The sequence below is a fragment of the Astatotilapia calliptera genome, chromosome 13 (genome assembly GCF_900246225.1).
Source record: "Astatotilapia calliptera chromosome 13, fAstCal1.2, whole genome shotgun sequence".
Classification (NCBI taxonomy): domain Eukaryota; kingdom Metazoa; phylum Chordata; class Actinopteri; order Cichliformes; family Cichlidae; genus Astatotilapia; species Astatotilapia calliptera.
The window spans coordinates 29,260,030-29,286,464 of record NC_039314.1 but is presented as its reverse complement, the minus strand read 5'-3'; the positions used below and the strand labels follow the sequence as shown (position 1 = coordinate 29,286,464).

At 43.0% G+C, this 26,435-nt stretch overlaps 1 protein-coding gene across 1 annotated transcript; it reads left to right on the top strand.

The window, feature by feature from the left end:
* Positions 1-7,194: 7,194 nt before the first annotated feature.
* Positions 7,195-10,028, top strand: foxg1b (forkhead box G1b). Its single transcript, XM_026190270.1, has one exon. It carries the CDS (start codon positions 7,340-7,342, stop codon positions 8,519-8,521), a length of 1,182 nt encoding a protein of 393 aa, XP_026046055.1. The 5' UTR covers positions 7,195-7,339; the 3' UTR covers positions 8,522-10,028.
* The last annotated feature ends 16,407 nt before the right edge of the window (positions 10,029-26,435 follow it).

The following is a 26,435-nucleotide window of genomic DNA, read 5'->3' as shown; positions in this document are numbered from 1 at the left end:
ACAGGAAAATTTGATATTTCTGTTTTAAATAAACCGCATACCCTCCCATCTTTACACCTGTTGATCTCAAACCAGATCCAGCCGGGATTAAGTCAGGTCAGCAGCATCAGTTGCCGTGGCAATGTCAAAAGTGCATCACGTGTATCACAAAGTTTGACTTCGTCGTGCGGGACTCAGGTCACACTTGAAAATGAGACTTTTACTGCATAAAGAATCAGTAGTTTTTCTGTAAGAGACAAACTGCCGTCAAACTACTGAGCAGTGAGATTCACGGACAATCGAGCGTTGTTGGGTTTACCTGCATGTAGCTGTTGGATCAGTGCAGTAACGATGCTGAGCCCGTCACAGAGCATGCTGGGAGAGCCACGCCTTCACGCACTCCAGGTCAGGAAAACCCAGAGTCGAACTCGTTCACAGCCTGTGTCTTTATGTAAACAAGTTTAAATACAAATTATAATTCTTGAGATATTTTCATGTAAGAGAAACAAGTGCAGTCTGAGTTTTTCCACATGGTGAAGAAATGCTGCTCTGGGCTCGAGGGGGACATTATGGAAGTTGCACAGATGATCCTGAAATTTATATAGAGAAAGTTTTTGTTCATTGACAGAATCTACTGTAAAAATCACAGATTCTCTATCAGCGGGAACCGTATAAAAATACAGTTACGTCTGAAAAACATGTTCACCTTCACTTTTTACAAAGCTGTCCAGTTGTCCAGATTGGAGACCTTGGCAGGCTGATTCTGGCCCCCGGACCTTATGTTTGACATCCCTGGTTTAAGACTCTTCACTTAAAGAAAACATTTTGAGCACAAACATCAGAACAATCGCAGGACTCTGCACGGATCGAGCTGATTTAGCAGGAAATAAAAGTTTAACGTTTAGTCTGAATCTGCAGCCACATGGACATATTTCTGCAGATACTGCAGCCATAATTTTGCAGCCTATTGTTGACAGATGTCACTCGTTCATGTGAGCTCAGAAAGGGTTAACAGAGAAAGCTGATAGCCTCCGTCACCACAGCTGTTACGGCTGACTGAGGTTTCAGGTTTGGCTGAGCCAGCGAGCACGACCTGTGATAACCCAGCTGATCACAATGTTCTTCTAAAAAATCTTTAACGTGTTGTTTTCCATGTTTCTGATTTACAGACGTTTGAGTTTCACCTGCTGGCAAAATGAAAGGTGAGGCGGCTGCGTTTGCACCACCTTTGTTGGAGGTTCAGATCCAGTTAAACTGAAACACCATCTGGCACAAAAACACAGCAGAGATTTAATAAAGCAGATTGGAGGAGGGAGGCCTGTGTGTGTGTGTGTGTGTGTGTGTGTGTGTGTGTGTGTGTGTGTGTGTAATCTGGATTTCAGCTTTGTTGTCCAACACAATCGGCTGTGAGTGTAAACAAAGGTGACTGTAGAGCTTGTGCGTGTCACTGAACACAGCTTGTAACTTGTTCAGTTATTTATTGTAATTAAAAAGGTTCACATGGTGAAGTTTACGGTGTTTCTGTGACTCTGACCCTGAAAATTAAACTGGAAAATCACCATCACAGTCATCTTACTGGGATTTTAACTGGTTTGAGCTCTTCGTGTATAAACAAGACTGATTTTCATGCTGAAAACGAAGAAAACAACGTTTATTTTCAGATTTGGGGTTTTTTTAGCTGTAATTTTGGATTTGGTTTGGAAAACATGTTTGGGTGACTCAGCAGCCTTTTATAATAACTGCCTAAAAGTGCTGTAGTGCGGATTAGCATCCCGGCAGCGCTCCAAAGGCTCAGAAAGCTGCAGGCTTACTGTGTGTCAACAGGTTTTGTTTGATAGATTAGGGAAAATTTGGGAAGATTGAGCTTAAAAAAACAGGAAAACCCAACCAAACAGCCCCAACAGAAGTTCAGTTTCCTGTCTGCTCGTTAGGATCGGGCTAAATGTTTCTTTTCTCACATCAGGCTTTGCAGGAAGTCGTCACGCACATGAATCTGCCAGGACTCCTTGATTTTAATGATCTTTTATATTTTACTTTTCTTAGAGATATGAAAGATATCCAGCTTTCAGTGGCTTCAGTGGTTTGTTTTGTGTTGTTTCGAGTCTGTAATATGTGACGAGTGAACTCTAACAACCTCAGGTGCTCCACGAAAACACCTGAAGTCTGTAATTTCCTGTTGTGATCATTAATCAGTGTGTTGTGTTTACATGTTGACGTTCTTGTGGATGTGTGCGATGGTTCCCAGTGTTTGCGTGGCCAAGAACAGCTTAAAGGTTTAGCTGTCAACAGGCCGCCATGACTGAGACTCCCGCGGTGGTTAATGTGTCCGCGCCAGCGTTCGTGCCCAGGATTGTTGTGTAACGGTGCCACAAAGGACGTCGTTCGTTTTGTTTGCAAGAAACATATCGAACAATAAATCTAGCAAATTTACTGCAAGTATTTACTATAAAAGATATTTTATGACTTCAAGACCAAGTTTGTATCCTATGTTTTTATTTTTTGGTCCATCTATTAAACTTCGGCAGCTCTTTGTCCTCTGCAGAATATTTGAGTGTCAGAGTTTATCCCACAAACATGTTTCCTGTACTCGGATCTGATCGCATTCCCAAAGAGATCGATCTGATTTGCTTTGGGAATACGGGGGTATCAGGGCCCATTGTCAGGCTATCCCGTCCCCGTACAGCTGTAGTGAGAGCTCGGGTCCACTTCCAGCAGTAAGCCTGGTTTCCTGCAGGTGTCAAACTCACCTCCGTTCAGAACCTTTATTTCCAGGCGCAGTTGAAGGGTGGAGTGCCTCCACTTCCATGGCCTCATGTCTCTGTTTGCTGATGATGTGGTTCTTCTGACTTATTTGAAAGATCTCCTCCAGCTCGCACCGGGCAGTTAGCAGCTGAGCGTGAAGCGACGGGAATGACTCCGGGTCAGGGGTGATTGGTGGAGGGATCGGTGTTTGCAGCGATTAAGATGCTGCATAGCTCTGTTGTGATGAAGCGAGCGCTGAGCATGAAAACAAAATCTGCTGATTTACTTTTCGAGCTACGTTTCTATGTAAGTGTTGAAAATGAACTTCTGATAAAAAGAGAACGCATAGATTACATTTCTCGACTGGCTCCCACCAGGAGGAGGTGAGGAGGGAGAGGGAGGCCGAGGCCTGCTTAGTCTGCTGCTTCAGAGAAACAGGCCCAGATAAGCACCTGCATGGATGCACACTATGAAGTTTATGTAACATATCCTCCTTAACCTTTTAAAGTCTGAACCATAAAATAATTACCAGAAAATCTGAATTTTGGGGAAACTGAATGTTTATTAAACATTAAGATTGTTTATTTATTTTTTGTTTTTTTTACTTTTTCATTTTGCAACTTATTGCATAAAACATATTGTCCACTTAATTTAGGGGAAAAAATCACACTGATGATGTTGAAGTCTCACAAACTTAACTATGATACACTCGGCTTTACAGGGTGAATTAAAGCCCACATGAACCATGCAGTGAGCAGTCAATCCCAGTTATTTGTTTTCCAGATATTCAAATGAGCAGAAAACCAGTGTTCCTGTAAACCGTGGGACTGTGGGACACAACGTAAATACTGTGAACAGGTGTTTGTAGCCTTTAAAAGCAAACAGCAGGGTATTATATTTCATATATATTTAATAAATATACATAATTAAAATGTTATTTTGAGTTCTTTTCCCCCATTTCAGTCATGTTTCAGTTTCAGTCATGACAGGTATGTTTTTAGTTTAGGTTTATGTTTCCGTGTTGTTGGCTTATCTCACACGGGCCCAAGTTTTATGAAAGTCACTGCAATTAAAACACAACAGAGGCAAGAAGCCTGAAACGCCACAGAAACCTAAGACGCAGCTGCTGTCCTGTTTATTTAGATAGATCTGAAACATTAGGTTTACATCAGTTAAATAAATTGTTTTCCTCTATTTCTGTCACGGCCCCGGTGCCTCACCGGCTGAGTCCGTGTTAGAAACACGTTTTTGTTCTCTCTCTCTTCCCCCTGCCGCAGCGGTGCTCACTGTGGGCTCCCGCCCCCGGCCCACGCACCTGTGCTCGTCATCACACCTGTCGCTGATTGCTACAATCAGAAGGGCTTCTTAGGATGGCAGACCTACGCTACTCGTCACTGGAACATTGAGCCACCAGCATCAGTTATTCTGTGATCAGCAAGTCTGAGTCTGTTGGTCTTCATGCGACCTCGTGCTAATTGGATTTTTCTGTGTGTGTGTGTGTGTGTGTGTGTGTGTGTGTGTGTGTGTGTGTGTGTGTGTGTGTGTGTGCGTGGATCTTCCCTGGACCCGTCCCTGTATCTTTGAGTGAGCGAGAGGAGCGTTGGAGGAAAAGGAGTGGGATCGTTGCTGAGAGAGTGGGGTGTGTTTTCGGACCCTTCCCCTCGGACCGCTCTCCCGAACACTTTGCGTAGACCTGGTGACATCACTGTAAATAAACGCACTGTCAGTTTTTGCAAAGGTCTCCTGGTCTGCGCCCGAGTCCGTCTACAAAACGTGTCAATTTTACGATAGAACTTGAAAAATCCATTTAACTCAAACATAACCAGAGCTTCTTTACTTTGATGTGCATCATTAGACGTTTGGTCCTGTGGATGCGCGTGACTTTAACACATCTTTTATAAGTACTGAGCACTTAAAGCAAAAGTATTTTTTAAATGTGGTGCAACTTTTGTCTTTTAACCTGATGTTACTTATTTTTCTTAAATTAACAATTTTGCTTTTTTTTATTGCTTTTTTTGGCTGTAGATGTGGTGTTGTGATCTGTGTGTGTTTCTGTGTTTGCTGCAAAAATATATATTTACATTTATTTAAAACACAAAATTCTTGTGCCATCACTTTTTATGTATTCCATCTGTTCTGAGCACAGAGCTCTGAACAGATTTATTCCCGATCCCGATTCCACAAGCCACGGGGCCTTCTGCTGTGCAGGTTTAGTTTTTGTGTTTAGAGTTTGAAGCAGGATTGTCCAACTCGTTTTAGTTCCTCACAGATCACAGAGAAAGGCACAAAAACCTTCACATATCGAGTTTCTGTAACTGATTAATATTTTACATCTTTATGATTCAAATAACTGTTTTTGATCTTTAAATGTCTCCTGTGTAGTGAAGCTGGCACAGACGGTAACACAATTATACAACCCCTCAGATTAAAAGCCTTGTTTCACACTTTGGCTCATGTGACCACTCACATGATTAATGTTAATTCAAAGACCCTCGGACCACCTCACACAGGAGTTAAAGACTCGGGACTCTTTAGAACTGAAGAAAACTTCTGGATGAGAGGCAAACATCCTCGGGAACAAAAGAAGTCCTCCAGCTGCCTTTTCCCACGATCCTGGTGACTGAGAGCCGACACAGACTAAAAATCTCTTATAACAGTTCAACCAGGAGCGGTTACAAAGACTAATAACACACAAACACACAGAATAAGTCCACAAATGTACATATGAGATAATGAGCATAGTAAAGATCAGGTTCAGTCACTGCAGCAGTCAGAGGGGGTCAAATTGGGATCAGCTCCTTCAACTGAGGGGAACAAATTCACTACAAGTTCTTTCAAGCTGGACTGATGGATTAAGTCTGCTGAGAGGCTGGAATGTGGACCAGAAAAACAAAAGGTGAAACGAAAGACAGGAAGTAGAAGCACGAGAGACACACGGACAAAAGCATGATCAAAATAAAGCAAGAGGACGAAGAAGAGATAAGATAAGCTTTACTGTCACCATACGCTCTGCTAGTCTGCAGTCATACCATTAAAACATCCTGATGACTGCAAAGAACAAAAAACACAAGAAGCAGGAACTGGCGGCCAATAAAAACACAGGGAGCAAAAACCTCAACGACAAAAAAACAAAACAAAACACCCCAAAACAAAAGCTGGACTCAAACAACAAAAACACTTAAAAAACGATCAGCTGGGCCGGAATCTGGCTCCAGAGCCACATGTTAGACACCACCGATGCAGGCAGGCTTCAACAAACGTGCCAAAGTTTCCAGTCTGACCCAGTGGACACTAGGGTGCAAAATATAAGGCCCGGGGCCCAGAATGAGCCGGGCAAAGACACAACCGGAGCGCTTTGGAAAATGTTTAGGAAAGCTTTTGGACTTTTAACTGTATTCCTATGAGTTTTCCTGCTGACAAATGTCTCCTCCACAGCCACACATACTTTACCAAAGAAATAAGTACTTAATAAACAATTACATTTTTTCCCCACTGTCTACTATAGAAATGTTATTTTAAAAACCCTAAAAAAGAACAACCTTCTGTGTGAAAAGAGTTTCTGCTTTAGGAAATTCCAAATATTGCAGGGGCGTAGTTTAAAAAATTAAATGGAGAACCGATCTTTGTTGTTAAAAATGCTTCACAAGAGTGAAAATGTCTGAAATTGTAAATTATTTTTACATGTTGACAGCTTGTTTGAATAAAGTGTTTTGCATGTAATGACCTGTAAACTGAGAAGGTAAATTCAGTGCGTTCTTTTTAAATCTCCCCTCTGATGGTCGCTCAAACTGCTCTGTCTGCTGCACACAAACTGACACCGGAAGCAACTGTTCACATGGATCAGTCCCGCCTGCTGCCGTCAGGAGGCGCTCTGGCTCCAGCGTGAGACCCGCCGCCTCTGCTGTGTGTGCGTGTTACTGCCGACACGATGATTTTTATTAGGAGACAATGGCGCTTCTCTCGGTGCCCTCCTCCTCTCCATCCCCAAACACACAGACGCACGCGCGCAAACACACACTGTGCGTGCACGCGCCATGTTTGCCGACATGAATTCAAACTATTATTGTCGCCGAGAAAACAAAGCCCCGACTGCCCGTGCGCTTTTACGCACGCGCACACCCATAAGCGGACGTGCGCTTTTACGCACGGGCTTGGCGCACACACAAGAGGTGGAGGGAACTGTGCGCGCGCGCGTAAATATGGAACGATGGGGAGAGAGAGATTAAAGGGGAGCAGATGAAGTGACAGGTTTGTGAGGCTCGAGACAGGAAAGGTCGGAGGTTTGGAGACGGAGGCGCGCGGAGAGCGAGAGGAGGAGAAAAGAGGATTTGTTGACAAAATCACCAAGTTGGAGAAGCTCCTCCTCTCCGTGATGTCGTCGGAACCTCCTTAATTACTAATTTCTCCACATCCACGCCACGCTCTCTCCCTCTCTCTCCCTCCCTCTCTCTCTCTCTCTCTCTCTCCATCCATGCGTCTCTCATCCTGAGCCTCCTTTCTCTCTCCTCTCTGTCTCTCTCTCGGATCACGGAGGTGGAGGACCTCGGAGTTGTTGTTGTGGTTGTTCATTTTTTTTTATTATTTATTCCTGGTTTTGTCGGGAGAGCCGCCACCGGGCATGGAGGATGTAAAAGACCCGCCGACCGTGCACCGGTCCTCCTCCTTCAGCATCAAGAGCCTCCTGCTGCCCTCCAAGTGCGAGCGTGCGGACTCCGCGACGGTCGCGATCCACGGAGCCCCGTGTCTCTCCCCGGGCTCCGACTGCGAGAAGTCTCTGGACCCCCCGGAGGTGGACTCTGCGGCCTCCACGCTTCTAGAGCCGGAGAAACCTGGCAAGGAGGAGCCGGAGGAAGAGGAGGGGGACGGAGGGGGAGGCGGAGGAGGGGACGGCGGCAAGGCGACACCGGAGCAGAACACCGGCGGCGGCAAAAACGGGAAGTATGACAAGCCTCCGTTCAGCTACAACGCGCTGATCATGATGGCCATCCGGCAGAGCCCCGAGAAGCGGCTCACGCTCAACGGCATCTACGAGTTCATCATGAAGAACTTCCCGTACTACCGAGAGCACAAGCAGGGCTGGCAGAACTCCATCCGGCACAACCTCAGCCTCAATAAGTGCTTCGTCAAGGTGCCTCGGCACTACGACGACCCGGGCAAGGGCAACTACTGGATGCTGGACCCGAGCAGCGACGACGTGTTCATCGGCGGGACCACCGGGAAGCTCCGCCGGCGCTCCGCCACCTCTCGGGGCAAGCTGGCGATGAAGCGCGGGTTGCGCTTCGCTCCTCTCGGGCTGGGCATCAACGAGCGGAGCAGCAACCCGCTGTACTGGCAGCTGTCCCCGTTCCTGTCCCTGCACCACCACCACCATCACCCGCACTACAACGGCTCGTCCGCCGGCTTCCTGAACCAGGCGGCCGGCTACGGCTCGCTGCTGCCCGCCGTGGAGCAGCTGAGTAACGGGGAGCTGGGCCGCTCGCTGCCGCTGGGCCTGACGAACAGTTACGGGATGAGCTCGTCGCCGGTCGGGCTGCTGTCCGGTCAGCCAGGATACTTCGTGTCAGGGAGCCAGCACTCGGCGGCCCCGCCGGGGGGGGGAGGCGGCCCGCCGCCCGCGGCTCCTCCGCCGCCTCCTCACCTCTCGCAGGGCGCTCCGGGCTTCGGCGGCTCCCCACAGGCGCTGCTCTCAGACTCGCTCAGAAACAGCTCGCTACCGGCCTTCTCCCCCGGTGTGTCCGCGGGGTTCCCCGGGGTGCTGTCCCACCAAAAGAGGGTGACCCCTAACGCGTTCCTAAACTGACCCCCCCACGCACACACACCCACACACCCTGGCTTCGTGGACTGCGCCGGGACGAGGACGCACAGACGTCACGTTAAGGGCAAATAGAAAGTGGTAAACATCAGAAATGTGTGTATGAATCCATAAATGAAGCGAGACTTCTGGCCACACGGAGTGCGATGCACAGCTCGGCTTCATCTTTACTTTAAAAGGGAGAAACTTTTGTTACCGCCGGTCGTCCAACTGTAAACTAGACTTGCCAAAGGTAACGCTATAAGTATATTTCAAACTATTTATATCTTGTACAAAGATTTTCAGTACTTTGTTTGTCGTTTATTTATGTTTTGTATTTATTGTATTTAAATTCTATTCGTCAGTGTTTGCGCTTCAGTATTAAGGAAAACGAGGGGTGGGGCTGGAAATACGACAGGGTTAATAATTATTTATGAATTTTGAGACAATCGAGGAGGAAAAAAACGAGACAATCAAAACTTTTATTTTGTGTTTTACTGGGAGGAAAAACACGTGAACAAAGCCTTAAAATTGGAAACGATCAGGGTTTTTGAGAGGAAGCAGAAGCCTACAAATCATATCTCAGGTTTGACCTCTGAATTAGAACAATGCGATTAAATAATGGTGTTAAAGCCGCTCTGTGTGAAGAGTTTCCTTCCAAAAATAATTCGATGTATTTTTCGACCTTCGTGATCACTAAATCCAGAAAAGTGTGTAAATGTTTTTGGAACAAACTCTTCAGCTGAAATTATGCAAACACGTTTTTTTGTTCAGCATCAACACGCAGACTGTTCACTCCGTTTATTTTGCTGTGTGTGTGTGTTTGTGCGTAAAGGCCTGAATGAGCGTAAAAGCTCCTGCGCATGTGCGCTCAGAGCCGCCGCACAGCCCCTCTTCTTCTTCTTTTAACTTTCTCTGCCGTCTTCTCGCTTTTTTTCTGGCCCGCTGACCCGCTCTGGTTCCTGGAGAACATTTTTAAGTGACCCGCGGAGGCTTGAGGCCTCTGTGCTGCTGCTGGGACTATTTTCTTTCCTTTTAAGGGGCTCCAACAAGCATCAGGCCCTCACACACACACGCACACACATAAAGGCCTATTTACATGTAGCTTTGGTCATATGAAAAACTTTTTTCACCAGATTTTTTTCTTTTCTAATGTTTTTTTTCTTTTTGATTAGAGAAGAGTTTAAAATAATGAAATGAACGAAAATCAGAGCGTCCTCACAGCCATGGAGTCACTTTATGTTACCTTTAGGAGACAGCCATTAAAAAAACGAATAATTTAATAGTCAGAGGAGTCGGAGGCGTGGGAAGAGTTAAAAACGTGCATGACAATCAATGAAACTGGAGATGCTTCAGGCCAACTGAAATCATATATATGCAACTTATTTTTAAAAAAATATTCTGCGGAGAAATAAAGTCATCAGAAAGTTTCTCATGTGGAAAATGTTGGTCAGCTGACCTCAGCAGGAAGGGAGGGGCATATATTTAACATTTAAGATGACACACACACACACACACACACACACACACACACACACACACACACACACACACACACACGCTACAGGGAGGCTTTAGTGAAAATAAAAGCTGATGTGGAAAATAAATGTAAAAAACTTTATATATTAAAATCCAGGTTTTTGCACATTTTTGTTATTTGGAAAAATATTTTAAAGTATTTTTTGTGACTTTAGTCGAACACATGGTCCAAAATTTTATTCTTTATGACTTTTTTATATTTAAAAAAAAAAAAAAGCTAATGTCTTTCCACCGGAGCCACGTGGACGTATTATTATATACAGATGTGATTTGATTCAATTTCCTCAGTAAATATGTTTCTAAAATATTTTAGCTCACAAAATAAAACAACGTAAACCAACAAAAGGAAAAAAGGAGCGAGTTTGACACTTTTAAACATTTTTAATCAAGAGAAATTATTTTTAATCTAACCGCCGATTCTTCACTTTAAACGTGAGCAGCGTTTGACAATCAGTCCCGATCACTGTGGTATTGATCCTCAGATCTCAGGTGGATCCAAGTAAAAGCAGCTTTTCAAAAATAAAATGCAACAAAATGCTTGTGATCATTTTAAAAGTCGAATATAAACGTGGTGTTAATTTCAGAAAAGAGAGAAAAAAAGGAAATAAATCCAAGTGAGAACGTTTCAAAACAGGAAGCCACCCCCCCCCACATCGCCAACTTTGTTTTTTATTGTTACTTTTTACAGTGCAAACATATAAACTTATGTAACCTCGGTGAAATAAAAGCCTCATGCAGCTCAGAAGACGCTGACCTTCACACACACACACACACACACACACACACACACACACACACACACACACACACACACACACACACACACACACACTGCAGGTCTGTCTGTGGGGAAACTTTGGGGGAAACTGTCGGCTCGGTTTTTCTCTCTGTCACTTTTTTCATTCTGGGTTTGTAAAAATTGTTTTTGATTTTTGGGGATTTGTTTGGTTTTTATTCTTTTTTTGCACTTTTGTAGTTAGACATCACTCAGTTGTACAAAGTCTGTAATGTCTGTTTCTTTGCTGTCTGTGTTTTATTTTTCCAGAGAAACTAAACTTGATTAAAAAGGATGAAATAACCTGAAGCAGAGTTTCTGCCTGATGATGTGTGCAAACATCACAAAGCAATAAGTTTTTATTCAAAGTGCGCACACAGACGCGTCACTGAGGCTGTGAATGAATTTCTGTTTCAGTTGACGTGCTGTTTTTATTGTTTTTCATTTCTTTAAACTTTTATGAGACTTTGATTTGCTCCATAGTGAATTGCATATTTTATTTATTTTTTATATTTTTATTTACTAAATCATAAGTCAGGTGTGCATTTATCACATGGGAGCTTTTGGAAGATATTTTTATTTGATATTAGTATTAAATTGATTATTTGATAAATGATTTAGTCATGCTAACTGCAGTTTTTAGTTGTATTGTGACTTATTTGACCGTTTTGGTTCCTTTAGGGTTATTATGAGGCCTGTTTATTGGCCTAATTTATGTTTCTATGATTTTTTTGTCCCCACGGTTTTTCCAGAAATGTTTAACGTTTTGTGCATAAAGTCTGAAAAAAACAGGTTTACTTGCAGTAATATAGATAATTTTATATATAGATAAATATATATATAGATATATGGTCATTAATAATATTATCGTGTCTTTCTACCTCTTTCATTTTGAACGTTTGGCCTTCACACTCACATATTTATACATTTCTTTCTTCTGTTTTCTCGGCTGCGCGGAGGCTCCTTCACAGCTCTGTGTTAACACTGATGTCAACAGGAGGGTTTTCAAACTGACTCTTTAGCTCCATAACTTTTACTTTGAACAGGCCAGTTTTCATGATTTGATGATTCCAGGTTTATTTCAGCTGCTTTATGATTTGTTTTCTTCTCTGTTGTTTGAGTTCAGTCTGAAAAAGTGCATCCAGTCAGTTTACACACAGCCTGGGCTTTGCTGAGTCGAAAGTCACATGATGTGTGTGTGTGTGTGTGTGTGTGTTCAGCCGCTCATTCAGCTGTACTCAGAAAAAAAAGACTAAAATGAGAGGAAATTCAAATGTAAATGGGAGTTTGATTAAAGCAGATTTAGTGTTTTATGGATGTTTAAAATAAAAATGTAACAGAATTCAGACGTGAGTGTAAATGTAGATTCTAATCTTTGTGTTTATTTTTGCAGCTGTGAAACATTTTATTTTCTCAGAACCTGAAATTCACTGAACAATATCAAAATTATTATAATGGAGAAAAGAATGAAGCTCAGCAGGTTAACAGAATAACATTTGTTTAAAGGGATTAAATGTCGGCTTTACTGAGACGACCTTATAAAATTATTGTGACTTTTTGTAGTGTTACACTTTTCCAAAACAAACGGAGAAAAAAAACACATAATAAAGGTAAAGATTAACACTACGGTGATATTTTGTGTCACAATAATATCATTAGAATAAGTTATTTTGCAATAATTGTAGTGTCGTGTTATTGTTATTGGTAAAGACGTTTCAGGTTTAAGATAAAAATCTAATTTTGAAGATAATTTTTTATAACACAAACAATAATGTTGTTGCTGTGAATTCTTTTTATTTGTTTTTGGAGGGTTTTTGTTCCAAATTAGACACAAACAATGAAGTTAAAGATGAATTTGACTTTTGCACTAAAAAAAAATCACAATAATGTTTTTGTAAATTCTTTTTGTATTGTGATGTTTTAAAAAAATAATAGTCATTCTTCTTTTTGTACACTTTTGTAAAGTTAATCCTCACTTTACTAAACTTTTATTATTATAAATTAAACATTATTAATACACAGTAATAACATGTAATTTTTTCTTTTTTGTTACAAACAACACAAAACGAGACACAACACAACAAAGCAGTTTATATGTTTTAATTATTGTGATATTGTAAAAATACATTTATCATGAATTATTTTTGCCACAATAATCGTAATAGTGATATTATGATAGTCCAGCATTTAGCCTGAGCCATCTCCGGATCACAGTAGATTTACAGTATTGTTATTTTTCCTTTTATATCCACATATCTCATACCTGTGGTTAAGTTTAACGCTTGTTTTTTTACACTGTTAAAAGTGAAATTTAAGAACAAACTCAGTGAATGAGATCAATATTACACTTTTTCAGTGGTCTGAGTTTAAATTAAATCAGTAAATTTGAAATAGCATCCACACACAGCAAAGTTTGCCTTGTTAGCATTTTTCCACCTTTATTCCGAGTTATGCTTGCTGTCATTGGTTGTTGTGCTTTGGGGGCAGAGGGGGATCAGAGGGTCGAGTGGGTTGTGTGCAAAGTGTCCTTGGGCAAAACGCTGAACCTCGAGTGACCCCTGATGCCTCCACTGGAGTGTGAGAGTGAACGTAGGTAGGCCTGTGATTAAAAAACACACTGTGAGTCCTGAGTTAGAGTAGAAACGTTTTATAGACGTAAAAGCTAACGTGGCCTCCTTCATCATCTTCACTGTCGCATTGTTAACCCGGAGGCCTGCTGGGTGTAAGTCACCTGGGCATTTTTATATATTAATGTTTTTATTTGATGTGAGCAACAATGGTTAGCTAACGGATCTTATTAGCCAACTGTTACCATCACCTCTTTTAAATCACAGCCAATCGAGCTGTAAATCTTTTGATTTAAATAAAGTGACTGAAAGCATTTCAGAGCCATGCAAACTGAATTTAAGATGATGTTTATGACCTTCTGTTGCTTTTTGAGGACCCGTAGATACTCTGTTCCTTTAAAGTCTGTAACTGATTAAAAAACAAACAAACTACAAAATGTTAGTTTTTCAGTAAAGATGACAAAATCAAGACAAACACCAAAAACAGACATGCGGCCACCTGTATGTTAATCAGCCAGGTGCCCAGACTACAGTCAGGACAATGAAATAAACTCAATAAATGAATCTCAAGTTACTATAAGCACTGAGAAACCAAGTTATGTGCACCAGTCATGATGGTAACAGTAACAAAAATAATGACCCCAAACTGCTCCGTTTTATGCACTCCTGCAATCTGTAAGCTGCAGAGTCGGGTGAGGGAACTGTGTCCGTCAGGATTTGGGGGGGTGTTATTACCGTTGACCACCGAGAGGTTAGACCAATCAGGAACTAGGATTGTCAGATGTGTGTGTGACAGCATCAGGTAGTATTAGCGTGGACTCTAGATCCGTCTGTGGGTTGTTTTTAGTGTTGACCCTGTTTACCGTCGCCCACTAACAGTTTAACCGACGAAGTCGAGATGATGATAAATCTGCGAGACTTCAACCAGAAAACTGGAGTTTAACTCTCACATGGATCCATTATCTTCTGAGTTTTATTTAGTCTGATTTAAACATCATTGGTTAGGTTGAGGAAACAGTTTGTGTTAATCTCCTTTTACAATGATATAAAAGAAGAAGCAACAGAAGAAAATCACAAACGTTAATATCAAAGATGTTTGTACAAACATGTCACATGTGATGTGGAAGCAAATATGTTGAAACCAAAATGTCCGTGCTGCAGTTGAGGAGACGGGACTTAGTGTCTGAGTTAAAGTGAGACTTTCAACCCGCACAGATCAAAAATCCACGTTTATGAAATATTAGATTTTTAGAGTAAACAAGCAGACTCAAACATTTGGTGCCCAAACCTCACTGTGTAAATTAAATTGGTGGTGTTCGCTCTCTCTGCGCTAGAGTATCACTTCCTGTTCCTGTTCCAACACACAGTGGTGTTTTGTGTAGCTTATCTGCATAGATATCTAATTAAAAGCTTATAGATAACCTGTTATTTCATAGTATAATCTTCACGTGCTTCTGAAGCACACTCTCTGTGTACTCACTACCTGATTTAAAGCTAAAGTTTTCACTCACTGTCTTTACTGTTTCGCTAGCTTAGCTTAGCTCGTAGCCGACTTGCAGCATGGCCTCCTCGCCTGCCCCCCCATGCTCTCCTGCTCATTGTGTCACATGCTTAGTTCTCCTCGACCTCCTTCAGCAGTAAAATCTTAGAAAGTAGTTCGGGGCCATAAAACCAAACAAATCTGATGTGCAAACTTAACCCAGCAATGAACTGAAACAAAAGTAATGTGATGATCAAAATGATCGCTTCCACTCAGAGTGGACATTGTGTCTGTGTGGACACCTGAACAGGTGTGAGGAAATAAAAGTGACACGGCTGTTTTTCTTTGGGAACCTGAATCAGTGGATTAGATTTCGTGAGAATTTCACACATCAGATGAAGTCAAAAAGGCCGACTGACACACAAATGTGGGTTTTAGTGTATTTCATGTTTCACTGCTATCAGAGAAAAGGCTTCTCTTCTTTGATTTATGGGCTCTTCGGACAGGTGTTTAGGTGTTTCCTGTCCTCAGAAGTATTTCATCCTTAAACACATCTGAGACGGAGGAAGTCTCGGTCTCTGACTTCCTGTCTCAGAGTGCGTCTGTGTCCCTGCAGCTTTAAGAGGAGTCTCTCTGGGAGAATTTAGGTCAGCGCAGCACTTTGGTCTGCTCACTTGTTCTGGCAGCTGGGACGGCCCCGGGGGGGGGGGGGGGGGCTAGGAGGAGGAGGGTGCCTAATGATGTAATTGTGCCTGAGCGAGTGATGTCACACCCAACACACACTGACACACTCACAGGTCCCGAATCAGTAAAAGACTCCCCAGAACCAGAGCTGGTGTAGGATTGGTGGCAGAGCACACACTTCCTGTTGGGTCGTATCAGTGTATCAGTAACACGAAAGCTTACCCGGCTAACGTCAGGTTTAACTCTGGTTTCAGTGATGCTGTTGGGCTCACTTCTTATGCCTGCTGCAGAACTCTTTATGTTCCAGGTAAAAGGAGCGCAGGTACGAACCCCCTACTGACCAATCAGATATCTGGACAAACAGCGTCACCATTCCTGAAGGTTCCTCACAGAGAGTGAGACGCTTCCCTGTCCCAGTCCGCCTACAGCTGTGCAACATCCAGGGTCCTTATCCCAAGGCATGGGAAACTCTCAGTGTCCAGGGCCTCAAAGTAACGAGGACCGGGCGCGGAACCACAAAGGAGGAGAAACACCCCTTCAAAATAAGACAGGAAGTGACTTAAAGGACAGAGGTGGGCTTACTGGTACAAATGTGTAATTGTGACTTTACAAAGTTATGATGCCAGAAAATTAATTATCAGCATGTAAGATTTTTCCATCATGTAGATCAGAACCTGCAGATTCCTCTCAGCTGATTTTGATTTTGGAGCTCCTCACTCTGACGGTTTGTTCCAGTGAGTCACGCACAGTCACCTCCTTCCAACACTGACAATACTGAGCTGTCAGGAGCTGCAGCTGGGTTGATGAGATGACTAAAGCATGCAGACTGACCTTTGACCTCCTCAGTGTTGGCTGTCATGTCTTTGATCCAGGATGTGAGAGACGCAGAGTTTGCATCACCGATGTTCGTGTTGTCGAGGAGCCGTTGGGTTGCAGATGTGCACCTACATGATTCAACAGTGAAGTTCAAACATGAACAAATGTTTGATATCCAGGATTTCACACTCACATTATCTCAGATGGTTTTTCAGCCTGCTGCTGTGGGCTGAGATAACCGTGTCCTGAAAGATAAAGTGCAAAAAGAACACATCAGACCTTCCTTTCAGTTATTTCTGATCTGAACCTGGTCGCACTGCTGAAGTGCTGAAGAGTGTGATCGAGTGAACATGTTGCTGAAACTGGAGCTGAGCAGGATTTAAGCTGACAGACGGACAGACGGCCCTCATGCAGGTGGATTACTGTGACTCAAAGGTATTCACAGCCTTCACGGCTCAAACACACACAGAAAATCTAAAACAGCATCAGATGAAACCTATAAGCTCCATTTCAAATCTTTTACTCCCTCAAAGAATCAAAGCTAAATGACAGGCTTTTATTTTGAAGTTTCAGAGTCAAGCAACCTTTGCTTATCCTCGCTCTGATCTGATCGAGTCTTTCAGCTCAAATAAAGATAATTATGGAAAAAAATGATGAGCAGCAGAGTTTCACGCTGCTTTGTGAAATATTTCCAAAATGAAATGGGATTATTTATCGGCCGGCGTTTTTTCCAGGTTTACAGACTGAAACATCCACCTTTGCAGGCGTGGTGCCACGAGCCTCACATAGAGATGAAGATTTTAATTAAGCTCAATGAGGAAGATCTCTTCTGCCATCATTCCAGCTTTGCTTCGTTAGTTCTGTTCTGCTTTATTACGACACTTTTTTTAACCAATAAACTCTCTGCCTGAGTTCTCTGAGCCAATCAGCTTCACTGTGTTCCCCCTCTCAGGCTGCCTGTCATCCAGGCCGTCCAGCGAATCTCATCCGAAATCTTCATGAACCATCAGCTTAACCTTCTCCTCCACCACAGGGTCCAGTCTCCGTGATGTTACGGTTCATTTACACGAGCGTGACACGTGTAGGAGAAAACGTCGGTACCAAACGAGCCAATCGCAGTCACCGTAGGCTGCGATGGCGAATGCGCAGTTACACGAAAGTGAGTTTCACTCGTGTTCCTGGACACAGCTGAATGCTTTGGGTCCGATGTAACTCTTCCTCTTCCCAACTCGATGCTCCTTCAGCCTCTCTGCACGGCTGCTGTGGTTTTTTGTTATACTGGTGCAAAGCAGGAGATCAGATGTTCACACGAGCCAGTGGCAGCGTGTTAACCTGAGCGAGCCGATCCCAGCCTGCATGGTTTCTGTGGGCGCGTGATTCTCTAAGTGATCAAACACAGAGGGAAAACTTTTCTGGCATTTGGTTTAAAATAAAAGTCTGAAAAGACACATTCAGGTGCAGAGAAGCGATATTTATCAGTGACAGCAGAAACATGAAGGTGGGTTCGGTTATTAGCTTATTTATAGCCAGAGTTACACATGATGAGTCATTAAAGGGAGATAAATGATTAAAAAACAAACAAACTGTAAATGTGTCGATAAAACAGTTCAGATTTTCTTCAGCGTGACGATTTGAAAGATGCTGTTTAAAGTCTTCAGGTTTCTTTGTGTGAGGAAGACGAAGACATCTCAAGAAACCAATAATAAGGAAGCCAGAGGTCAGAGGTCACACCTCCCAGAGCTTCAATCCAATTTAACGGGAAGCTTAAAAGCAGTTTAAAGTTTAAAGTTCAACCAGAGTTGAATCAGTTAAAACAAACTTAAATCCCCTGAATCATCCAGTTTGTCTGAACAATGATAACTGCAGTCTGATCAAAGCTGCGAGCGTCTTAGCGCTAATCAGCCGCTCCTCTTCATCGATGGGATCAATGAGGTCCCAGACAGGAAGTGTCAGCGCCTCGCTCTGCGGCGGCGGGGAGGTGACTCCTTCTCAAACAGCCTTCATCCTTTTTTTGAGCTGTTAATAATGTGTCTGCAATTCTCCACAAACAGACTGATCCAGTCACAGCGGACAGATACAGATGTGAGGTCCCTGCCAGGGAGGGACATACTTCACAGCATCTCCGACATTAGCACGAGGCGTCCCTCCGTCAGTTCACCGGTCGGGCAGTTCGACACAGACAGCTGTGGTTAGTGTCAGAGAAACCAGTCTGGGACTGGGACTGATCATTTCAGTATTTTTGAGGACATGTTGCCTAATCTCAGAATACACAAACCCTTCCACAGATTCCTGGATCCAGCTGTGAACTGACATGTGGTCAAACATCTGTTTCACCACATCTGGTAAAAATGTCATTTTCATGCAGAACTTTTCTTTTGAGTAACCTTCAAACTGACCGAACCAAAGCAATGGCGGCTAATTACCGCCATGTTTCTTTGAATGCAGAGCAGGCAGCGAGGTCCCGTCGTATCTGGAGCAGCTTGGTGAGCCTCTGCTTTGTTACTGCCACGTCTGTAAAGTCCTGCCACGCCCATCAGCTCACCTGCTGAGTATTTAAGGACCGTCTCTGTCGTACAGATCGTTAGTACTAACACAGTAGTAATGAGTTTAGGCTCTACCTGCTTTCATCCTTAACTACATGTTCTTGGTATTTACCTGAGTTCTTCTTCCTCCTGTGTTCATCTGCTGTTGTTGTTTCCTTCAACCCTAAAAAATAAACTCACCTGTCCGATCGCTCTCCACTGCAGTAGACTCTCCAAGCTTGTAGCTCGTCCCATCCAATGCTTTGCCACCTCAGTGCGCACCTGTAACCTGTGACTGTACCAAGTATAGCACTCTGCTTCTGATTTCTGTTAATAAAACTTGCTTCTGTCACAGTGCCTACATTTGATCATGACAGTGGAACATGTGTGACTGAAATAAACACAGCGTGGGTCTCTAATGATGGCCAGTCCTGTCCGAGGACAACAAGTAGCAAACATCTCTACATAAATGCAACAAACAGTTTTGTGTTGAAGGCTGGAGCCTGTAATCGTCTTCAGCTCTCAGCCTCTCGGGTTTGATGTCACACGTGTTAATACCTGATTCTCTTTTGTCTGCCGTCACATCAGGTATTTCTGCCCGTAATCTGTTTGATAGCGACGGTTTCAGATATCAAAACACGAGCAGCAGACGTCTCTGCTGCTCGCCCGTTCACGCCTGACGGATCCAGAAAACCCTTCAGGACAGACGCACTCAGCAGCACGAAGTCCTGCAAGAAATTAGACTTGATGCAAACTGTTTAATACAATTCCTGTATTGTACATTGTAAATTATATTTTTTGCTCCTAAAACAGTAGATGTAAGAAAATTAAGTAAATATATTTGATAAAAACATGTATTAAAATATTTTGTTGCATTTGGTTAACAGTTCTAAATCAACACTTTCACATCTGAAGTCGGTTATTCTGTTAAAAAAAATGTTCAAATACATAATATAACTACACAACCCGGGATCACAACTAAGTGTGAAATCAACACGCCAGTCCACGCTTCGTCTCTGCAAAACATGAAATGTACAGACATGCAGACGTTACAGTAACAACGCTGGACATCATTAACACGTTTACATGTTTCACTTGAAGTGGAAAGTTCGAGATCCTGAGATGTTAAGAGGCTGAAGTACCTGCAGCTTCATCCTGTTTACATCATACATGTTTCCCTTAGGCAGCATCATTAGAAGACATAGCATACATTTACACTGCTATGCAGATGACACCCAGCTCTATCTGTCCATGAAGCCAGATAACACACACCAATGAGTTAAACTGCAGGAATGTCTTAAAGACATAAAGACCTGGACGGCCGCTAACTTCCTGCTTCAGCAGATGGCCCCGCCCCTCCCTGAGCCTGGATCTGCTGGAGGTTTCTTCCTGTTAAAAGGGAGTTTTTCTTTCCCACTGTCACCAAAGCACTTGCTCATATGATTGTTGGGGTTTTCTCTGTTTTCTTTGTATTTCTGCGGGTCTTTACCCTACAAAATAAAGCGCCTTGAGGCAATCTGTTTTTGTGATTAGGCACTGTATAAATAAATCTGAATATAATTCACGCCACAAGTTAAACTGCAAACATCTAAAGTCTGCAACAAGCTTCTCCTCAGTTTCCTCTGTAGAGTCAGCCATGGCACTGAGAAAAACATTTGGTTCCGTTTATTTCAAATCTTTGGGGAGTTCTGTTGAAGCCTGCTGGACTGCAAGTTGTAAAAATGACACTAAAGAGGTTAAACTGTGATGCCAAGAGGTCCTGACCAAGAATCAGCATGTGAAGAGTCGGGAGTGACAAATTTTAGCGAGTGTCAGTGATTTTGTGTGAAATTCGCAGAGGCAAAGGCGAGGAAACGATCAGATAAGCTGCTGGTTTGATCCACAAACAGAAGATCAATGTGACCGGAAACAAAACTAAAGTTCTCATTCGTTGAGCTCAGACTGAAGATCGCTGCTGCACCGATGACTGATTTTCAGTAAGTGACATTTGATGCTCATTACTCTGGATCCTGCTGATACCGGCGTGCTGTTCATGTGCTGTTTCCCAGCATTCTTCCTCACTGTCCTCGGGTTGAATTAAACTCAAGTGAGCGGCATCACATTGGGAGAGTGCTCTGTGAAAAAGATGAAGATTATTTTTCTGATTTGGTGGAAGGTTTTTGAGATTTTGGGAAGTTCATGAAGTGGTCAGAACATAAAGTTTTTCACTTCAAGTTTGGAAATATGAGACAAAACTCCTTTGAGGTAAAACATCTGCTCGTTGCTGAGTAGACCCGGTCACGTCATCCATCCTGCATCTTTAATTACCCGACACGTTGTGCCGTCTGTTAGTAAATATCAGCGCTGGAGGCTGGAGGCGTCACCGGGGGACGTGATGCTGGCAGCTGACTACAAAGTGTGTGATGAAAATTTAAAAAGTGAGACAAGGTTTCAAACAGCGTCTACTTTGGTGTCTAGTTTCTGCCACGCTCTGCTGCCCTTTATTTACCACACAGTGTCTGCGAAAACAGAAACACTGAGCGCGAAGCGGGCGGACGATCGACGAGCGGCAGCGTTGAGGATGCGGTCCACACAGGAACTATGTGTGAGTAAATCTATGAAGGCTGAACCTCCACAACGTCTTTAGTCCTCGACAGTCAGAGCTGTGCACAGGCTGCATAATGAAAACTGCTCAGGGCACAGTGTGAACAGCACAACATATAGGCTGACATATTACACACTCAGACTTTCCCTGCTGCAGACTCTGAAAGTGCTGACGTGCAGCTGCGCGGCTGTAACGACCGAGAGCTGACGTCCTCTGGGTAACGTGTATGTTTGAAACAAAGTCGAGCTGCTTGGACTGAAACAGAAATCGTCTCCTTAAAGCTTGAGGCTCCTCCGCTTTCTTTCCACTGAACGAGCTGCTGCACAGGCAATAAATATGGGTTAATGAAGGAAGGGCGACTTCCACACGTCTGCTGTCTGTTATTTCAACCCACAGTTGGGAGGTGGAATATCACATCTTTAGTCCATCGTTGTCAGTTTGAGCAAATAAAAGTCAGACAGTGAAACACAGACACTGTTGTTCTTCTCTGTAGCAGCAAACTGTAAGCTCTGTCTGAGCACTGAGGGGACACATGAATGGAGGGTTTTTGCAGTTTTCCTGCATCCTGGTGAATTTTTACGCATTAATTTGAGTAAAAAAGCTGATAATTCTGTCTGATCAGGCTACTTTCTCTCTTCTCTTCCCCTAACCCTTACTGCTCCATCCTGGGGTTTACTGGAGGTCTCTTCCTCCCCACATCACCAAAATGCTGCTCCCAGCATCATCTGATAGTTGGGTTTTTTCTCCACTATTGTAGTCTTACTTTATAAAGCACCATTCTACAGCTGTCAAAATTTGTGCTACAGAAATTGAAATTATTTATATCTATGTTTTTGCTTAGGAAAGTAATTTCCTTAAATGTGCATATCTGTGGTACCTGGTCAAAAATAATAACCCCTGGATTTTAATAGCTCAGAAGTTCAAAGCTTCCTGCACATTCAGAACATCAACAGATATCTTTAATGGTGCGAGGCAGGAGAGGATCGGGCCCAACATGCAGACTCATAGGCATTTTAACTAAAACACAACTTTTTTGCTGAATTACCAAGAGAATGAACCAAGGAAGACAGGAAACCTAAACTGAGATACAGTAACCGGGCAGAACACAGCCGGAGGATGATGGAGACGGCGGCGCTGGACAGATCGGAAACACCTGGGGAACAAAGATGAACATGATACATGCAGGACAAGAGGCTGTCAAACTAAAACAGGAAGTACGAGAAACACACACCAGGACACAGAGGGAGAAGAGCGAGGGCGAGAGACAGACAATGAAAACCACAATGAAAAATGTGTTATGACGATGTGTGAATGCTGTAGGGAGCAGCCACTGGTGAGAGTTGTAGTTGTAGAGTCCATCAAGGAGCTGTGGCATGAGCACCACCTGTATTACTACACCACGTTCTCACGACAGGATTATTCCAATAAACCGAGGACATTGTGCCTGATAATTATTTGCATCCTCCTGTAGCTTTACTCTATAAAGAGCTAAAGCCTCCAAAGTGTCAGGAGTAATAAGTCCTGACACTTTGGAGGTGTTTGTGGACTAAAAGTCAAGAATGTGGGACACTGCTTGTCTGTGATTTGGAGAGCCCAGTGTGTGCTGCCGACGCAGAGGAAACAAATTCTGTGGTGGATACTTGGCACGACATCGGCAAACAGCCCACTGACCGATGATTGAAAACACCGACCTCAGAGAGGAGAGTTTGCCATCAGCTGAATATACTTCACGAATCCGTGTCTGGCTTTGTAGTGAGAGAAAGTTTGTGCTGAAGAACTCATTTACGTCACGTTTTTATCAACTACAGCAGAATCAGATATTGTCTGTGAGGAAGGGATTTTCACATTTTTGAGATTCAAACTTGCCGTGCGACACGCACACACATCGAACGCGTTGTGTTTCTGAGGAAAATTCTTCAAATGCAAAACATGGAGTTGACATGAAGCCACGATGAGCTGGTCCTGATGAGACTGAACGAGAGAAAGAAGAAACAGATTCCTCAGCAGCATCAGGCAGAATTTCACGGTTTGATCCAGGATTTGAGGCTTTTGTGCTTTTCAGGACATCAGTGGCTCAGTTTGGGCCTCTGATAGTCATTTCAGAGAGGCGACTGACCCACAGCAGCGTTTAGCTGTGTGTCCGGAGATGGGCAGTAACGCGTTACTGTAATCTGATTACTTTTTTCAAGTAACGAGTAAAGTAAGTACTATTGCAAAAACGGTAATTAGATTACCGTTACTTTCCCGTAGGAACGCTGCGTTACTGCGTTACTAAAACCGTGATTTTTTTTGCGAGAATGTCTCATGACAGTGACGTAAGCGAGTGCGCCGTTCGTGACAACAGCTGTGTGCAGATCAACAATGGATCACATATCGATTGTGGGAGAGAGTATGAGCGTGCAGCGTTTAAAGCGTGGAAGTACTGACCTTACTTTGAGTTTGATTCCATAAAAAGTGACAAAAACATTAGTGTCCGCTGTGCGTGGGAAGAAAACTTCTTTTTACAGCGAAAAAAAACCCCTAAACTTCCAACAAGCACCGAGTAGCTACGACGTAATGGGAAACTCACAGAGAAACTCGCGGATTCTTCCACTGACCGCAGCACACCTGCACCAGGGTAAACCTCCGCCTCCCCCACTCCTGCTTTACAGGTGAAAATAGAGCAACAGGACCACTGAGTCTTTGACTTTATTTATTTTCTGCTGTGTTTTACTTGCATCTATTTGAAAGACTGAGTGTAAACACACAAAATATTTTATTTTATGTGCTGGAATGTGCAGAAAATAGGTTTAAATGTTAAACTAATTTATTCAACTCAGAGAATGTTGCATATAATTAAATTTTTGCTTGATGCATAAAGTTAAAAGATTAAAACTAATAAAACAAGTTTTAAAAAGAGACTTTTCCATTTGATTACATTTTGTATGATGATTATGTAGAAAAAGTAGAATTGGGCTGAAAGATCTATCGCTTTATCACCTCTTCAGGTTGTAAATCGTGTTTTTAAAAAGTAACTAAGTAACTAAGTAATTAATTACTTTTGAAAATAAGTAATCAGTAAAGTAACGGGATTACTTTTTGGGGGAAGTAATCGGTAATTAGTTACTGATTACTTTTTTCAAGTAACTTGACCAACACTGTGTGTTTGAGGTAAAACAGATTATTTGACTGTTTCCATGTCACTGTGTGTTCAGTAACCGTGTGCGTTTTGTGTTACAAGTCCACATGTTGTCAGTGGTGCGACTGGTCAGACCTGTTTTTTCGAGAAATCGACAAACTCGAAAAATAAATTCTGCAAATTCATCCGGCAAAATGACGCCGTCAGAGTGAACGGCTGCATCAAGAGTGCGTGAGTTTGAAAACTGGAACACACAAAATATTTGCACAGATTTTAAACTTTCGGTGTGTAAAAGCTGTAAGAAGGAAAAGCTACCAAGTGTAGCGCTGCTCAAACACCTGAACTCACGCCTCACGCTAACTGACGGCGTGCTATCACGCTATCTGCTACGAGGAGTAGATGTTCACAACGGTTTATTTAAAAAAAGATGCACGTGTTTCGTTTCTTCGTTGCTATAACACGATTGATATTTCTGCTTTGCTGTACATGGAAACAGCATCAACATCCTTCATCTAGTTTCAGTTTTGTGCCTGTGAGCAGTTTTGACCCGAGAGATGACGTCGCTGTTCGGTCCATGTTCGCTGGTCTTTCTCCACATTTAACATCTCTCACATTAAATGTTGGTGCTTTATTTGCTCGAGTGTTACGACGCGTTTCTTAAATCCTGATGGTGATACGCTTAACAAAATCCCCGAGATATGATGTTTACAGTTTGTCAAAATCATTTAGCCGTCCGTAAATGGAATTCACTTTATGTGCTTTTGTCTACACGACGAGCTTCAGCGTCCAATGCAGTGAACGTCTCGATGACTAAGTGACGTCAGTGTTTGTTTTCCTCATGGTAAAGTCGGCTCTGTGCGTCAGCGCCATCACGGCAAAGTCCTAAAACTTTGCTAAGAGAAGCACAAGCAAAGCAAAGCAAAGGGTCTTAGCTCAGTCCCTTTATTTCAGACGGACGCAGAAGACATATAATTTACTCCGTATTGATTTACAAAGAGAAAAGTCCAAAATCAATTTGTGCCCGAGGTCAAACACGAGCCGGCGTGGCGGTCACCTCCGACGTGGAGCAAAGGGAGAAAACATGAGGAATTTTATAGGAAGCGACTCAAAGTTTGAGTATTACAACAATCTGGACCTCAGATCGGCCAAATTAAAAACATCAAAGAGCCACAAAAATGAGACCAACAAACGAGAAGCCACGATCTCATAAACCGAACAAGAAATATGAAAAAACCCAAAACTGTTACTGCAGTATGATTACTATTATTGTTGCTGTTACACTGAGTCACTGGATAATGATTTCTTTCTTTTTCCCGCTATTATTAGAATCTAACTTTGATTATTTTGATGGAAATCATCCAAACTTACAGATTGATCTTTAACTTTATTACCAGACAAAATGTCACGGTCCGCAGTGGCAGACCGTGTGGAGAGTGTGTGGAGGACACGAAACTGAGTTCGAACGAAAAGCGAGCCTTTATTGTGGCTGAATGACAAGGAGTTCAAACAAGGCAGAAACGCAGTGACAAAACTAAACTATAACTAAACTGGGAAACTGATACTATGATAAACTATGAAGACACAGAAAACCATGACTACGAATACAAAGACTGGCTGTGAAAACATGGAGGGTGGGAACACAGACGACACGACACAGACTGCCTGAAACACAGAGACTAAATACACATGAGGGATGATCAGGGGAAGTGGCCACACATGGGAGCACAGCTGACACACGTGAACCTAAAGACAGGACAGGAGAGGTGCAACTACATATACTGACATTAAATGCAGACTTTCAAAGTAAAACAGGAAACATGGACATGACATGAACTAAA

Excerpts from the sequence above, each read along its gene's own strand:
- foxg1b (XM_026190270.1), top strand. The coding sequence starts at position 7,340 with ATGGAGGATGTAAAAGACCCGCCGACCGTGCACCGGTCCTCCTCCTTC.